The sequence below is a fragment of the Mustela erminea genome, chromosome 19 (genome assembly GCF_009829155.1).
Source record: "Mustela erminea isolate mMusErm1 chromosome 19, mMusErm1.Pri, whole genome shotgun sequence".
Taxonomy (NCBI): Eukaryota; Metazoa; Chordata; class Mammalia; order Carnivora; family Mustelidae; genus Mustela; species Mustela erminea.
In genome coordinates, this window is record NC_045632.1 from 53877281 (window position 1) to 53894085 (window position 16805).

General features: G+C 38.7%; 1 protein-coding gene and 1 long non-coding RNA gene across 21 annotated transcripts in view; one reads left to right on the plus strand and one right to left on the minus strand.

Moving 5' to 3' along the window:
- The window catches only part of LOC116579456, a 127215-nt gene that overhangs the window by 5446 nt on the left and 104964 nt on the right, over positions 1 to 16805 (plus strand). For all 20 annotated transcript variants that reach the window (XR_004281271.1, XR_004281266.1, XR_004281270.1 and 17 more), the window contains exon 3: positions 13756 to 14013. This is a non-coding gene — a long non-coding RNA (uncharacterized LOC116579456). The remainder of the gene's footprint in view (positions 1 to 13755; positions 14014 to 16805) is intronic.
- GCSH (glycine cleavage system protein H) lies at positions 101 to 14454 on the minus strand. Its single transcript, XM_032324870.1, has 5 exons — positions 14098 to 14454; positions 10049 to 10128; positions 8837 to 8900; positions 2714 to 2845; positions 101 to 1064 (listed from the first exon to the last, which is right to left on the minus strand). The coding sequence occupies exons 1-5, from the start codon at positions 14243 to 14245 to the stop codon at positions 967 to 969; spliced, it is 522 nt and encodes a 173-aa protein (XP_032180761.1). The 5' UTR covers positions 14246 to 14454; the 3' UTR covers positions 101 to 966.

Consider the following 16805-nt stretch of genomic DNA (forward strand, 5'->3'; position numbering starts at 1 on the left):
TACTTAAAACAGAAACCTAAATGTGGTTTATTTTCTTAAGGGTGCCATGTGTTGTGCTTAGCAAACTTTTACCTTTCCTTGTTTTCCTCTTCTGTTTTCTCACTTAGCAGTATTAAAAAAAATATACAAAATAAAACAAAAACCACCATTCAGTGTCTTTTTTGATTACATTAAAGACGACCAAAAATGGTACTTAATGCTATCAGGCAATTAGGTCTTTTAAGAAAAACCAGATTTGTGACTAAAAGGAAACATTTTCTTGGAAACTTTCATTGTATGGCTTAAATTTCCTTTAAAAAAAGTAACTTTCCATAAGTTAAAATCAGCATTTGCTAAAATGAGCATTTTCACAAATAGTAGCAGAGTCATTAAATGAAATATTAAGTGCAAAACAAAAAAACATGATTAATGAAGAAGTTGAATGTTTTACTATTAAACGATTTATCTTCCTGCAAAGCTGTTGCTTCACTGTATAAAAATAGCACCAGCAAGTGCAGTATATTGCAAAATTAAGGTAGTATTGTTTTTATCTGACACCGAACAACTAACAAACCTTTCTCTACTGCCAGTTATTTCCAATGGAAAGATTACTTAAGTATTTTGATCCCCATCCAGGGATAGATGTAAGGAAGTTAAACAGTATTTCCTAAGGCTTAATATAACAATGTCATCCTTCAATTACATGATTTTTAAAACTAGTTTTTAACCACAGATAATTTCAGGATTCTGCATATCATAAATGGAGCATAAAAATCATATGGTGTTGCAAAACAGAGGCATACTGTGTTTTTCTGCAGTCATTATAAAGTTAAGGGGTATTTTCTTCCATTAGCATTGTTGCAAGTAGTTTCTTTTTCTACTGTTATTGTCAATAGTTGCTATTTTAAAATCCTCTGTGTACCACTAATTTAAGACAACTATGCTAGATTAAGTTGTTTCATACTAGTTTATTTAGGGGTTCCATTTTCACTCCTCAATAGATTTTATGTATTTCTCATATGCTTCTTCACTCATTAATTCATCCAGTTCTGAGGGATTACTGAGTGCTATCTTGATCAGCCAACCTGCAACCAAAAAAAAGTATCATATTCCAAATTACCTTTTTAAAGAGTAAAAGTTCATTCAAAATGTGAAGTTTCTGAGCCTCATAATTAATCTAGTATTCTTTATGTAAATCACTCATTACTTGTTTAAGGAGCTTTATATTTTAGCCTTAAGAATTCAGTTAACATCCTTGCATATCACAACTGAAATGAATGCAAGTACATAGATTCTACTCTAAAAGTTTAAGAACTCTTAACCTCACACCTGTCAGAATGGCTAAAATAAAACAAAAAACAAGTGCTGACTAGAATGTAGAGAAAAAGGAGCCTTTGTGCATTGTTGGTGGGAATACAAACTGATGCAGCCACTGGAAGACAGTATGGAGGGGCCTCAAAAAGCCAAAAGTAGAGCTACCCTACGATCCAGTAATTGCATTACTGAGTATTTATCCAAAGGATCCAAAAGCTAATACAAAATGCTATATGCACCCTTATGTTTACTGCACCATTGTTTACAATTAGCCACATTATGGAAGCAGCCGAAGTGTCCATCAACAGATGAATGGATGAAGATGTGGTTATGTGTATGTGTTGATGGTGTACAGAATGGATTATTACTCAGCCATAAAGAAAAATACAAAATCTTGCCATTTCCAATAACATGGATGGAGCTAAAGAGTATAATGTTAAGCAAAATAAGTCAGAGAAAGACAAATACCACAGGATTTTAATCATATGTAAAATTTTTACAGTAAGCTCCACAACCAGCATGGAGCCCAACATGGGGCTTGAACTCATGACCCCGATCAAGACCTGAGGTGAGGTCAAGAGTTGGATGCTTAACCGACTAAGCCACCCAGGCACCCATGATATGTGGAATTTATGAAACAAAACAAAGGAAAAAAATAAGAGGCTCTTCAGTTTAGAGAACAAACTGGTGATTATCAGGGCAAGGTGGGTGGAAGAATGGGTGAAATGTGGCATCGGGATTAAAGAGTATATTTATCATGATAAGCTATGAGTAAAAAGTGCACAACTGCTGAATCACTGTATTGTATACCTGAAACTAATATAAACACTATATGTTAACAATACTAGAATTAACTTTTTAAAAATTAAAAACAAAAAAACAAAAAACAAGACCTCAAGTTGTCCTAACTATCAGCAACACCGAGGGATCCAAACACAAGACCAGGGATATCTTTCTTTAACAGAAGGAACACCGACACTCTACGGCTGAGGTAAAGGGGAGCTGGCAGCAGAAAGCACTACTAGAGTTAGAAGGGCTAGGTGACAGGCAACAGAGAACTACAAGCTAATCTTAATTTGGCAATTCGTGTACAAAATGGCGAAGTTTTATTCTCTTATCACCTATACCACACAATATGATTGGACACCTTAATGTGTGAAGACATAAATATTTGCAAGTGTTCATAAAAAGTCTACACCTGAAACACTAAGAACTCTATAAATAAGGCAATGCTTTATTTGACAGAGATCTAAACCTGACCTTACATATTCAGCTTCTGTTTCCCTTTTTTAAAGCAAAACATCCCTATTTAGTATTAAAAAGTGAAAAAGATGGAGTTACTATCTGCTAAAGCTCGCTTTAAACTCTAAATGTTAACTGCAGCAATAATCCTATGAAAAAATTTCTAGCAACAACTTACCATCTTCATAACAAGATTTGTTGACAAGTCCTGGATTTTCTGCAAGAGCTTCATTAATTTCAGTTACTTCTCCTGACAGAGGAGAATAGAGTTCACTAGCAGCTTTCACACTTTCCAAAGCACCAAACTCATCTGAATTGAGAAAATTAAAAAAATATCAAAAGTCAATGACCTGAAAATATAAAATACGGAGAAGTGGCCACCCTTAATATAGGCATGATAGCACATTTTAAATATCTTTAAAGATTTTACTTATTTATTTGTGAGAGAGACAATAGCGAGAGAGAGCATGAGCAGGTTGCAGAAGCAGAACTCCCGCTGAGCAGGGAGCCTGACACAGGGCTTGATCCCAGAACCCTGAGATCATGACCTGAGCCACCCAAGCACCCCAAAACATTCCAAATATATTTTAAAAATCATAGACTTTGTCATGCTCATAGCACCTGTGATTAGAGTATAAATATTCTCAATAAAGTAGACCTGTTTTAGACAGAGTCAACAACAAATGGCGATGTATCTGAATAGCAGATGTTCTGAAACCCAGTAAAACTCAATTTTCTTTCAATTTACCATGGCTCTGAAAAAGTAAATGAAAATTTTAGGGGATTCTAGTACTGGTGAACTACCTCATCAGACCACCCTTCTTGCAGATAATAATTATAAACTCTGAATAAAACAAAAAACAAATATGAAGGCTCTGAAGAGTGACCAAAGGAGGAGTCCTTTGGTCCTTAAAAGGAGCCCCAAATGAGTGTGATCTTCATTTATATAATTTGTACTGACAACACTGCCCCCATTCAAAGCACACAGTGTAACCAGAACACAGAGAAAACCAGTATCGCTTGCTTGAGAGGTCAAAGGATGGAACATGACTCTGCCAAGGTAGCTGGAAATTGAGGGCTGAAATCCTATAAAGAAGGGAGCCATGGTTGAGAAAAAGTAGTTAACAGATCCCAAAATGACCACAGACCCACATAACGGAATAAGGAGAGAACCTAAAATAACTTTAAAAAGATCATCACATGTGAACACATGGGGGAATACCTGCAAAGAAATGGAAATTTTAAAAATGGACATCCTAGAACTGGAACGTGTAATACCTAAAATGAAATTCACTGGAAGGCAGGAACAACAGAAGGGTCAGTGAATGTCAACAAAGAGCACCTGAAATCAACCATATTTCAGCCTTTTGATTGAAATGAAAGACTGAAAATTTAAGAGACTTAGTCACCTGTGGGACAACACTGAGTGATCTGAACTGAATGATACTGAGAATACCATATACCCAAGTATGTGGGATACAGCTAAAATAGTGCTTGGAAGGAAATTATTCTTTAGGCCTCATTTACAAAGAACATCTTAAAAATCAGTGACCTGGGTTCTAAAGACACTAGAAAATGAACAAAAGCAGTCAGTTCATGGGAAGGAGATAATACTTGAAAGGGACAATAGTGACTTAAAAAAAAAAAAAAAAAGGCCTTTGGCTTGAAGACAGGCACCAACCTGTCATTTGGGGCAGCCAAAATTCTGAGAGAAAATCTCAGTCTTAGTTGGCATAAGGAACCAGAAGACAAGCTGAGGCCACTGTAACTACTGGAAAGTGAGGTGGGAAATTCCAAAAAGAAAGAGACTAAATAAGGGAGAGCCACAAATCTTGTGCATAAACTCTATCCAAGTCTCTCTGAATGATGCCTGAGCCATGCATGCACACCTGGTGTCCCACCTAAGGCTAGAAGAATTATACTTAGATTTTAGTTGCTACCCACCACAAGGGAGACAGTATTTTACAGTATGGGTAAAAAGTACTTACTAAATTTGCTACCTTAAGAAAAATTAGAGCACCTTCAGTCTAAGTTGAAGGAAGAAAACAAAGATTTGAGCACAAAATAAATAGACTATAAAAAAAATTAACAGTAAAAATTTGCTTCTTTAAGATTAGTATGATTGATAAATAGCTAACAGGACTGATTTAAAAAAAAAGAGAGAAAACACACAAATTGCCACATCTTTACTACTAAATCTGACAACATACCATGGAAAAATTCCCCCCAAAACATAACAAAACCAAAGAGGGTGTATCAAAAACCTTCCCAGAAAGAAATCATCTGACTCAAGATTTAACTATTATATGAAACATTTAAAGAAGAAATAATACCAATCTTGCACCTTCTCTCAGAAAGCCTGATGCTCCCCCCTGCTTATGCAAGTATGCTCTCTCTCTCTTTTGCTCTCTCACTCTAACAAATAAATAAAAATCTTAAAAAAAGCAAGTCAATATAACTAATTCCAAAATTTGACAAAGCCTTTATAAAAGACCAGTATCTCTCATGAATATTAATATAAAAATGATTAATTAGCAAATCAAATCCTGCAGTATATTTTTAAAGATAATTTTTGCATCACAACTACCAGGAAGGCAAGTCTGATTAAACATTTTAAAATAACCTTATTCATCATATTAACAGAATAAAGGAGAAAACCCTTATGAGAAATTAGTAAGATGGATAAAACAAATGTGACAAAATTCAACAATTTACCATCCATAAATGATTAAAAACAGTCAGCAAACTAGATGGAAAGGAACCTCCTCCTCTGATAATGAGCATCCAGTTGAACTATCATGCCTAAATGATGAAATCTTAATGAATTCTCAAGATCAGGAACAAGGCCAAAGCAATGATGTCCACCTCACAGCTTCTATACAACATCATACTGAGCTCAGGGCTGTGCAATAAGGCTAGAAAAAGAAAATGCATAAAGACTGAAAAGAAATAAAGCTCTTTATTTTTTATTAATTTATTTACTTTTTAAAAAAGATTTTATTTATTTATTTAACAGAGATCACAAGTAGGCAGAGAGGCAGGCAGATAGGAGAAACAGGCTCCCCGCGGAGCAGGGAGGCCCATGTGGAGCTTGATCCCAGGACATGGGATCATGACCTGAGCCGAAGGCAGAGGCTTTAACCCCGTGAGCCTCCCAGGCACCCCTAAAGCTCTGTATTTATGGATTACAGTACTGTTGACACAGAAGATCCAAAGGAATCTAGAAAATGTTAAGAATCATTGAATTTAATAAGGCCCAAAGTGAAAGCAAAAACTATGACAAGTTTCAAGAAAAAAACATGGAGAGTACCTTTGCAAACTTGGTATATGCCCCAGCTGGTCAAACTTTCTCAGTTTATACTGCCCTAAGATTTTAGTAACAGATTTTTCGTTTTAAACTACACCTATTTAAAAAAAAAAAAAAAAAAACCTACACCTATTTACTGATAATGTGTGTCTGCTGCATACTCTACAACTTCTCCATCAGGGAATCAGACTGAACACCAACCACTGTGTTATGATCCTTGTTTACTTTCATGCAGTATTTGCTTCAAAGACACATTACTCAAGATAACACCTAATCTAATCTAATATTGGAACTAACTCTACTGAGCTATCAGTGTGTGGTGTCCAAAAAAGGTTGAAGATTTTAAATATCCCATAGCTCCAGGGTATATAGGATGGGAACCAGGGAGACAAAGATTCTTAGAAAAGATGCAATGTTCTATACATAAATAAAAACACTAATAACTTGGACTTGTTAAAAATTAAAGCTTATAAAAAAAGTTATGAAAATGATAAGGCAAAATCAAAAACTTTTAAAAAAATATACAGAATGCTTAAAAATCAATGGTAATAAGACAACCCAAATAAATTTGGTAAAGGCTTGACTAGAGATTATAAACAAACAAAAAAAGATGAGTAGCAAAGCACATGGATGGGTGCTCAAGAATAATTTGTCATTTCACAGTGGTATATGCAGTGCCTAGAACTCTCATATTACTGGTGAAATGTAAAATAGTACAGCCACTTTGGGAAACTGTTTGGCAGTTTCCTACGAAGCTAAACATACAACTACTACACTACAAGCCAGAAATTCCACACACATACACAAATACATAAACACCCACCCAAGAGAAATGAAGACATCTACAAAAACCACTTCTACAAAAAAGTTTACAACAGCTTTATTTCTAATAGCTAAAAACTAAAAATAACACAGAAATCCATCAACAGGAGATAAGATGAAAAGGTTACATAATGGTACAATATTCGGCAATAAAAAAGTAAACTACTGATCACTCAACATAAACCTCAGTGTCATAATATTGAACCAAAAAAGCCAGATGTAATATAAAAACTGTGTGGTGCCTTTAATGAAGAAAAATAATACACAAAACTAACCTATGGTGACAGAAATCAGAGAACAGGTTGTCTCCAGAAGGGTTTTATTTTTTTATTATTTTTTTTTAATGGGATTTTTAAAAAAGATTTTATTTATTTATTTGACAGAGAGAGATCACAAGTAGGCAGAGAGGCAGGCAGAGAGAGATGGAGAAGCAGGCTCCCTGCTGAGCAGAGACCCCCCGGTGTAGGACTCGATCCCAGGACCCTGGGACCACGACCCGAGCCGAAGGCAGAGGCTTCAACCCACTGAGCCACCCAGGCGCCCCATTATATGTAAATTTTTTAAAAATTACATTCTAGTGAGAATGCAAAATGTTACATTCACTTTTTAAAATTTTATTTTATTTTTCCAGTGTTCCAGATTCATTGTTTATGCACCACACCCAGTGCTCCATGGAATACATGCCCTCCTTAATACCACTACCAGGCTCAGCTATCCCCCACCCCCCCCCAAAACCCTCAGTTTGTTTCTCAGAGTGCACAGTCTCTCATGCTTCCTCTCCCCCTCCAATTTCTCCCAATTCACCTTTTCTTTCCTCCTCTTAATGTCCTCCATGTTATTCCTTATATTACATTCACTTTTGAAAATAGCTTGACAGTTTCTCAAAATTCATATGACCCAGCAGTTTCACTTCTACGTATAGACTCGAGATAATTGAAAACATATGTCCATGCAAAAACTTGTATATAAATGTTCACAGCAATATTAATCATAATAGCACAGAAATGGGAAAATCCAAATGTTCATCAACTGAAGAATGAATCAACACAACTTAGTATATTCACACAATGGAATGGTTTTTGTCTGTTAAAAGGAATAAAATTCTGATACACCCTACAATATGGATCAATGTTGAAAACATTATGCTATGTGAAGGAAGCCAGTCTCAAAACTCCACATATTATATGATTGAATTTACATGAAGTATCTAGAATATGCAACTCTGTGGAGATAGAAAATAGATTAATGGCTGCACGGGAAAATGGGGAGTAAAAATTTAAAATTTAAAAAAAAACAAATTAGTTGGGTCAAGAAGGGTTTTAATTGACAAGGTTTACAGTGTTTGTCTAATCGCATTGGATTATACACTTCATGAATTCACTATGTAAATTTTACATAATTTTATAAAAGCCTTTGTCAGAAAAGTCTAAAGTACTTCTTAGGGATATTTCCGTTAACATAAGTTTTTAACCACAGAAAGCAGGTTCATGCTGCTCACTTGCTGTAAAGAGATGTTCAAATCAGGATCTCTTGCTTGAGAGAAGCAGAGTGGGTACAAAACATTATGAGAAAGGAACAACTGATCTCTGATGCCCAGAACACAGAAAAATGAAGAGATAAAGATTATTAATCACAAGTGTCTTATTATGACCGGAAAATGTTCCTAAGAAGACGTTCAAAAAGGAAGATATGACCTAATATAATATGAGAACCAGAAAGCAGAAAAATTTCAAACGAGATAAATGACTGGGGAAAGTTTAAGTAGAAAAAACATGGCCAATATTGTCCAAGATATTTAGAAAAAGATTCTTTACTGGCTCCAAAGAAAAACAAATTTTACCTTCTCATCCTACTATTGGATATGGCCATATGACGAAGTCATACTTGAGGATTTTGCTGCCATTTTGTGACCTCTGACACAATGACGCAGAAAAAGCATGAAAAAGAGGTCCTGTCCTTGATGACCCACCACTGTACCACTGAGCTAATCCCCCGTTTCCACCTATCTCCAGACTTCTTGAAGGAGATAAACCCCAACTGTAATCTTTTAGGTGAGTTTTCTGTTACTTGGATAAAAAGCACTCTAACTGGTCCTAGGTGCAAATAAGTTATTATTCAAGATAAAGGAAACATATGGCATGAATAATATACCAAGATGAGAAAAATACTCACCTTGTTTGTTCAGTTTTGTCCCGACCTCAGGCAGACTACAGTAAACAACATCTCCCAAAGCTTCCTAAAACAAACAAAACACAAACCTTTAAGAAATCAAATTAAACCTTCCAGTGAATAGAAACAAATCAAACGCTAACCTTCTATAATTCAGACAGTATGTATTTTACACCCCAGGAGCCACATTCTTTAGTTTTTCTTACAACCCTTCAAAAAATGCAGAACAGCTAGCCTGGCCCACAAGCAGCAGTGTCACAAACCATATTCCCCTCACCCCAGATACTAGCTCCTCTGAAAACAAACACACCTTGTGCTTTTCCACCTCTAGTTTTGCTTATTAGGCCCTTCTGCCTGCAGTATTTGCTGAAATCCTTCCCACTGATCTGTACATCATAGTCCTTGCACTCTCTGAAAGACTTTGACTCCAAGTTAAGAAGTAAGCTCTCCATCAGGTGAGTTACAACCCCTGTACTACTACTCAGGTCATCCATCATGTAATGTTTTGTGTGTGATTTTCCACGTAGGTGATTCCCCTCATAGATAAACTCTAGGAGGGGAAGACAACACTTGTACAGCATTGTCCACAGTACCGTGTACTGGGCCTCAGTAGGTACACAGGTCAGTGAAGATACAATTGTCAATGATACTCAATAACTGAGATTCCAACACTTCTGAAGAATACTATATACTCCTTTCAGTTACAGTTTCCCTTCCTACCCCAATGGAAAATCATGGACTCATACTTGCTATCTGGCTTCTCATTTCCTTCTGTATAATTTCTCAATATGGGATCAGTGGGAATAGCGAAATTAAGAGAAAAATATTGGCTACATAAATGGTTTGCCTTTGTCTAATCTGTGCCAGTCTAGGTTTTCCCTCTTCATCCCTAGGGTCGCGCACATATCACAGTGTCCACAAACGCCATCAACACACCCACACCTTCTGCCTGCTCTTTTTCCTCCCTTAACTGCCCCAACATGAAACACATTTCCTTCCTGAATAAGGTATATTTACTTCTAAGTGTTAACCTTTTAATAATCTCTTAAAACACTGTATACTGCCCTAATTTATCTTTTGCTTGTTTACTTGATTGATGTTGTTTAAAGGGCCCAAAATAACAAGGGACAGAATAAACAATTTTTTTTTAAAAGGTAGAGCAATCCAATTTAGGCAAGAGGAGACTGTTTTAAGTATTTCAAGACAATCCAATACCTGTGCAAAATTGCTGATTCCCACTGTTCCAATACCATTTTCTGTTGTTATCCATTCATGCTTGTCTGTGAATTTACGCACTAAAACAGAAGACCAATATTTCAGAAAATCAGTGGTATCACTTCTTCAAAAGCACTTTTCATATCAATACTGTCAAAAGGCAAGACCTTCCCAGTATTTGTGTTTGATTTACTGACACTGCCTTTCAGTAACACACTGCCCAGGAAAAACCAGATCACGTGTAAAGACGGAACATCTTCTTTCGAGTACCATCATTTAGGCGAAGATGGCTTGATGTGAATGAACGCCTTGTGTATCTTTTGGAGATTTGGTTATTCCAACATCAGTCTAAATCATTCATATTTTGTAGCGTACTTCAAATGTATACTCATCTATTACTGGTCTGTCTTACAGAAGGTAGTCTATCCCTCTGTAGACTTGGGGTGAGGAGGCATAAATTTGCTCATAATGCTTGTAAGTGTTCATAAATGAGCATAGATTACTTAACCTGAAGAAAAAAAAAAATGTACCTTTTTAGGTAGAGTTAACCTAAGGGGGTTTCATTGCAACTTGGTCATAAAGTGGAATCTTACATGAATGAAACTGACCAGCAACTATAATTTGATTAAGTTACTAAAATTCCATTTTCATTGAATTTAAGCCTGCCCTTGAAGAAAGTGGCTACTATCATTTATTTAGAGAAGCAAACTATAAGATCAGAACTCAACAGTCACCTCAGAGCTAAGGCATTAACTGCTGGAAAGTCAAGCTCTGCTCAACCGTCAATGGACAGGTTAGCCCTTGGCTTTATGAGCGTCTTCTCTTCAAAGACATGGCCGAACTAGTCAAGGATTCCTGGAAAAAAAACTGATCAAAGTTCAAGACATGTGAAAAAAAGCTATTTAGAATTTAATGTTCATAGTACCTGCTTTAAAGAATAATTTTTTAAAAAGCATATACTATCTTCTTAAATATATGTATTACTTTCTGAGGCCAAATATTTTTCCAAAAACAGTGCCTCAGAAGTTAATAGGACAATGGTTCATCAATTCAAATGCTGTTTTAGAATATGCCTTTCTGGTTCACTCATACACCTTACCCCAAAGATAGCTGTCCTTAAAACAGCATTAAAATGCTTTGATTACACAGCTCTGATCCACAGCAGAATGTAACTTACTGCTTTCTTTTTCTCCTCATCATTAAAAAACTTTAATTTCATATACTTCACTGGAAGAACTTGTAAAATCTCTCACAAAGGGAACTTGTTTTGCTTCATTCCACTTCAAATAGCTAAAATGCTTCAGGTCAATCTGATCTTTCCATAAAGTTTAACTTTGTGTTCTAACTACCAACTCTCTCCCCACACTGCCTTTTCTTGACTACTTCCAAGTTTAAAAGCTCTTTCTTGCCAGAAGCCTTCTGGAGCCCTCCAAGATTCCCAGGCCATCCAGCTGGCTCCCACAGCACTCTGTACCACTATCCCCAGATCCTGACCCTACAACACCCAGCACTTAAGGAGCTACTCATATAGCCCTTTTATCCATTCTCCCCAGCAAGGAGATGAAGTACAAGGCAAGCAAAAGCATGGGTTATCTCATTTTCATTTGTATTCCCAGTTCAAACATAGTGCTTACCAAACAGTAAGCACTCAGAGGTTTAAGGAGTGAAGTAATTCTTTGGTTTTAATTAAGTAGATTCTGAGCAAAATAATCTGTATAGGTACTTGGCTACAGTCAGTTCTCCCTACCACTCTGTTACAACTCTAGAGCTGGTCGATTACAATACAAATTACAAGAACTTTAAATAAAGTTTTTTAAAATTTTTTAGTCTAGGGGCAGACAACAATAAATATGACTTCTCTGAGACTACAGTCTCAATTTTGGTCTTGGCATCTTGCCTAATTGTAAAGATAATCCTAGGAGTAAAGCTGCTCACACACACTCAGTTTAACGATTCAGCAACCACAAATTTAGAGGAAAGACAGCAACATCATAAGGTAAATCCATGTTAAGTCCAACTAATTTCAAAGTCCGGGAGAGTATTTACAAGGTCAAGCTGTTAAGGCTAAAGACAATGATTAGTTTAATTCTCCTTTAACCCTCAAGCCCAATAGGAAAAAAGTGGACGGATTAGGTAAATAATTACTTTCTTACTGAGTCTTTAAGAACATCATTTTTTGCTTCAAAATGAAGCGTTTTCAGTAATTTATGAAAAGTATGCATTTTCCTCCTTTCAGAGTCATTAGTCAAGGGGCACTTGGCTGGCTCAATAGGTGAGCATGTGACTCGATCTCAGGGTCGTGAGTTCAAGCCACACTTGAATGGGGTAAGCAAGCATGGAGCTTACTTAAAAAAAAAAAAAAAACAACAACAGGGGCGCCTGGGTGGCTCAGTGGGTTAAAGCCTCTGCCTTAGGCTCAGGTGATGATCCCAGGGTCCTGGGATCGAGCCCCACATCGGGCTCTCTGCTTGGCAGGGAGCCTGCTTCCTCCTCTTTCTCTCTCTGCCTGCCTCTCTGCCTACTTGTGATCTCTGTCTGTCAAATAAATAAATAAAATCTTTAAAAAACAAAACAAAAACAAAAAAACAAAACCCCACCAAAACCCACAACTATTCCAATCACTAGTCAGATAACAAATATTGGCCAATTTTTATCTACTTGATTCTATAATATTTAAAAATGAGTAACATTTACCAAGTACTTACTATGTGTCAGGCTATATGTACAGCGGGTTACCAAGTACTTACTATGTGTCAGGCTATATGTACAGCGGTTACATTATTTCATTTCATCCTCCCAACAACTCTCTGTGGTAGAGGTTATTATCATTTCCATTTTTCTGATGAGGGAAACAGAAGTTAAGTGACTCTGCCCAAGATCACATAGCTTATTAGAGGTAGGATCAAAATGGGAACTTGGGTCTCTCTCTGTTCTTAAAAACCTTGGTGGTTCAACAAGATCATGGGTATTGATGTTTTGGACAATATTTAACTAGCTAACTGGAAACTGCAAAATGCCAGCAGTAGTGCCACAATGAATAGCAAAAACAAAAAGAAAAAAAAACCTTGAAATTCATTTCTTCTCTGAGACATGCTTTTCCCTTTGTATTCAAATATGTAATTACTGATACGTGTCACCAGCAGAACTAAAGGAATACATTAGGAACAGGAGAAAAGCATCTTTATGTTTCAGGCTGTAACAAATCAATGTTATCAAGACTTCCATTTCCAAACAGGTTTCTAGAAACAGTGAACTTAATGAGACAACAGCCATCACAGGCCTATGCACCGCTAAGAAAGAAGCCAGAGTTCTTGGAGGTACAGTTAGCATCTCAAGCATTTATGCCCGCAGTTAGAAAACTTTTCCCGCTGCAATAATTGTGCTAAAGTATAAAGTAGCATAGATGACCAAGACATTTGTGGGCAGGGCCCCCAGTTACTTCAACTGCATGTCTATGTGAGGCATCATTTCTGTCCCAACACATCCATAACTCAGTATAGACTTTAGCATAACGTAAGGGTCCAAAACACTTTATCTCTCTGTTTTTAGGAAACAGCCGAGTATTCAAAGTTATGCTCACTTTTGCTAGTAAAAATCTAGCTCCAGTGCTTTAATTTTATTAAGTGCTCTTGCTTTTGTTTTACTTAACAGAGTTCTCAGTGACAGTCCATGTAGCAAACTAAAGCCTACCATGTCTCCAATTTTAGGGCCCACGATACACACACGCGCACGAGATAACCTAAGGTTGCGAAGGAGTTTAGCGATGATTGCACGGTTCTCCAGAAGCGAGCGGCCGGAGCTCCCGCTGCTCTCGGCGGCCGCGCGTGTGCTCCAGGCTTCCTCCTCCTGGCTCTCCAACCCGCAGGACAAAGGCTGCAGCATCGGCCACGCGACTAGGGATCCCAGGAGAAGCGAGGGTAGGGGACACCTCGCTTAACCCAGGTGGTCAGCACCGGGGAATCGAGGTAAGCAGCGACCGGGGGGAGGGAGGCACCCAACTCCGTCGCCCCAAGCAGCCCGGCTCTCCCCACGTGCCCGCCTGCGCTTACCGGAGAGCAGAGCCGAGCCTGTGCGCAGTGTCCGGACCGTACCGGTCCTCAGTCCCCAGGGCCGCAGCAGGCAGGGTGCGGTGGGCGCGGACGTGACGCGCAAGCTGCAGGCCGTAGCCAGCACGCTCCGCAAGGCTCGCAGCGCCATGTTCACAGACGCGCGGGGGTCGTAGTGCAAGCCGTGCGGGAACCCCAGCCGGCAGGGGCGGGGCGGGGGCGGCCCCGGACCGGAGCAAGCCGGAGCTAGCTGGCTGGTAGGGGGGTGGGGATTCCAGGCCAGGCACGCCCTGGATAGGTGGACAAGTGCGAGAGGGGCGGGGATATGCGGAAGAATTGCGGCCCGGAAGGGGTGGGGGGGTGAGGGGCGGGGCCTAAGCTCAGTAGCTGGTTGGAGGGGGCGAGTGGGGCGTGGCTGGACCTCGTCCCCGGGAGTCGCTTTCCGGCGAGTGAAAGTGCAAAGTCAGCAGTTCCAGCTTTGACTGAGTGAGAGACACTAGGGGGCATTGAGAAGGGTTCCCGATAGAGATGGCTTCTCGGGGCGCGCATCCGTGCACAGTGTCTTTTTGACACTTAAAAATACTGGAAACAATCCAGGAACCCAACTTTATTACTTTACAGATCCCAAGAGGCTTAGGTACCCCAAATGGGACAGACAGAATCATGAAGCTCATAGAGGTGCAAGGACTTGTCTAAGGGTCGGAAATGTCTCGTTGGTGGATGCGTGGAAGCCAGTTAGCTAATACAGGAGCAATCAAAAGCTGAAACCTACCATGGTCAGTTCCTTGCTTAAGTAGCCAGCCCCATGACCAAGGCCTTTCCAGAAAAGCAGAAGACATGTTCCCATTCAAGAGACGAAATAATCAAGTTCTGGGGAAAATAATTAAGTTCTGGGAGAGACCTTACCTTCAACACAAATTTTATGGAGTGTGCAGGAATCAGCAAAGAAACACCAGAGTGAAAAACACCTCAAGCTGCACATCTTCATTATTAACAGGGTGGGCACCTTAAAGTGATGTGTGTGTCTGGTGGGGGGGGGGGTTGTTTAGAAGACCCATGCTGTTGCACTGAGCTTCTACCCACTCATAAAATAGGCACTGTCCACGCATCTGTCATGTTCCATCTTCCTTTCCCTTGCTATGTGCCAGGGACTGTGCAAACATTACCTTTTTAATCCTCTCCAAACCCCTTTCTGATAGGTATTACTTTTGATTCACAGGTGAGGAACTGGAGGCTCAGAAAGGTTAAATGACTTGCCCAAGAGTGGAATGTGGAAAGCGTTTATAGCTCAAGCTGCTATTAGATGGCAGTAGCAGAACTTGACCTCTAGTTGGATTCAAGGTCAACTGCTCTTAAACTGTGTTACTATGTGCCTCCCTTTGGGAAGCTGACTGGCTCACAGTGGTCTTCTCTAAAGTCCAGATCTTGGCTAGCTTCTATAATGTCAATATTCTGTTTTTATTGTTGTTTTCTTGTAAGCCATCATAGCATACTGCAAACCATGCCCTAAAATATTTATTCCTTGTTTGATTAATGCATTTGGTGGAAAAAACAAGGTCACGTACCAGTCTGTGGACAATATCACATGCCCTTCCACTAAAACAGTAGGAAATGTGTCAATTTTTTTAATAAGCATTAGGATAACCAAAAAAAATTTGTTTTTCATAACCGATAACCTTTGTAACATCCATGGCTTGAGATTTGAAAGGTCATCTCATAACATGTTTGGTACAGACACCTGAAAATTGCAAACACCTCAAAAGGGACCCACTCATGTCTTAAAGCTTTTATTTTTCCCCTCTCATAACAATACAACTGAAGGAGTTGCCAGTTTGATATTTACAGTCAGTTTAGGACTGTAGAGTAGATGGGAAAGATGAGAGAGATGAAGAACTTAGAAATTCTCCAGATCTTAGAACTTTTCCTATTTAAAACAAACTGTATGGGGCACCTGGGAGGCTCAGTTGATTAAGCATCTTCCTTCAGCTCAGGTCATGATACCGGGGTTCTGGGATGGAGCCCAAAGTTGGGCTTCCTGCTCAGCAAGGAGTCTGCTTCTCACTCTCTCTCTCCCCTGGCTCATGCTCTCTCTCCCCCACATCCCTCTCCCCTCACCCTCATAAATAAAATCTTAAAAAATAAAAATACAAAAACAGACTGTACCTATCTGGGTAGGTCTCTGTACCAGTCTATTGAGAATGTGTGTACACCTAGCTATGGGTTATTTGATGACCATCTGTGCACATAAAGCTAGTGTTCATACCTGACACAATAAAGAATGGATGATGGGCTTTTGGTAGTATAGAAGATGATGAAATCCCCAGTGTCCATGTTGTATGGCTCTTTATAAAGGATCCAGGGTATTTTTGTGTTTGTTTTGTTTTTATTGTCAGGGTGGGATCCTGATTGACCTGTCATAAAAAGACATTTAAGTTCTCATCCAGAAAGAAAGCAGTTGAACTACTCCAGGATTGATTAAGTCAGTCATCAAGCATTCATGTTCCTCTCATCTTCCTGCTCTGTTATGTTCGGATTGCTCCCCATGATTTCAAGGTAGCCTCCAAAGTTCCAGGAGTCTTGATCAGACCAGACAATATCTATCAGCATAAGACCCCACATCTCTGTGTCTCTCTTTATTAGCAAGTAAACCTTTCCAGGCAGTATCCTGGAGACTTCAGTTTTCATTGGCTAGAACTTGTCATGTGACTATC

Bases quoted from the DNA above. Each gene is read 5' to 3' on its own strand.
- GCSH (XM_032324870.1), bottom strand. From the start codon at position 14,245: ATGGCGCTGCGAGCCTTGCGGAGCGTGCTGGCTACGGCCTGCAGCTTG. The intron at 8,901-10,048 runs GTATTGGATTGT...TGTTTGTTTTAG, and splicing joins GAATCAGCAATTTTGCACAG to GAAGCTTTGGGAGATGTTGT. The intron at 1,065-2,713 runs GTAAGTTGTTGC...TTTTGGTTGCAG, and splicing joins CAAATCTTGTTATGAAGATG to GTTGGCTGATCAAGATAGCA.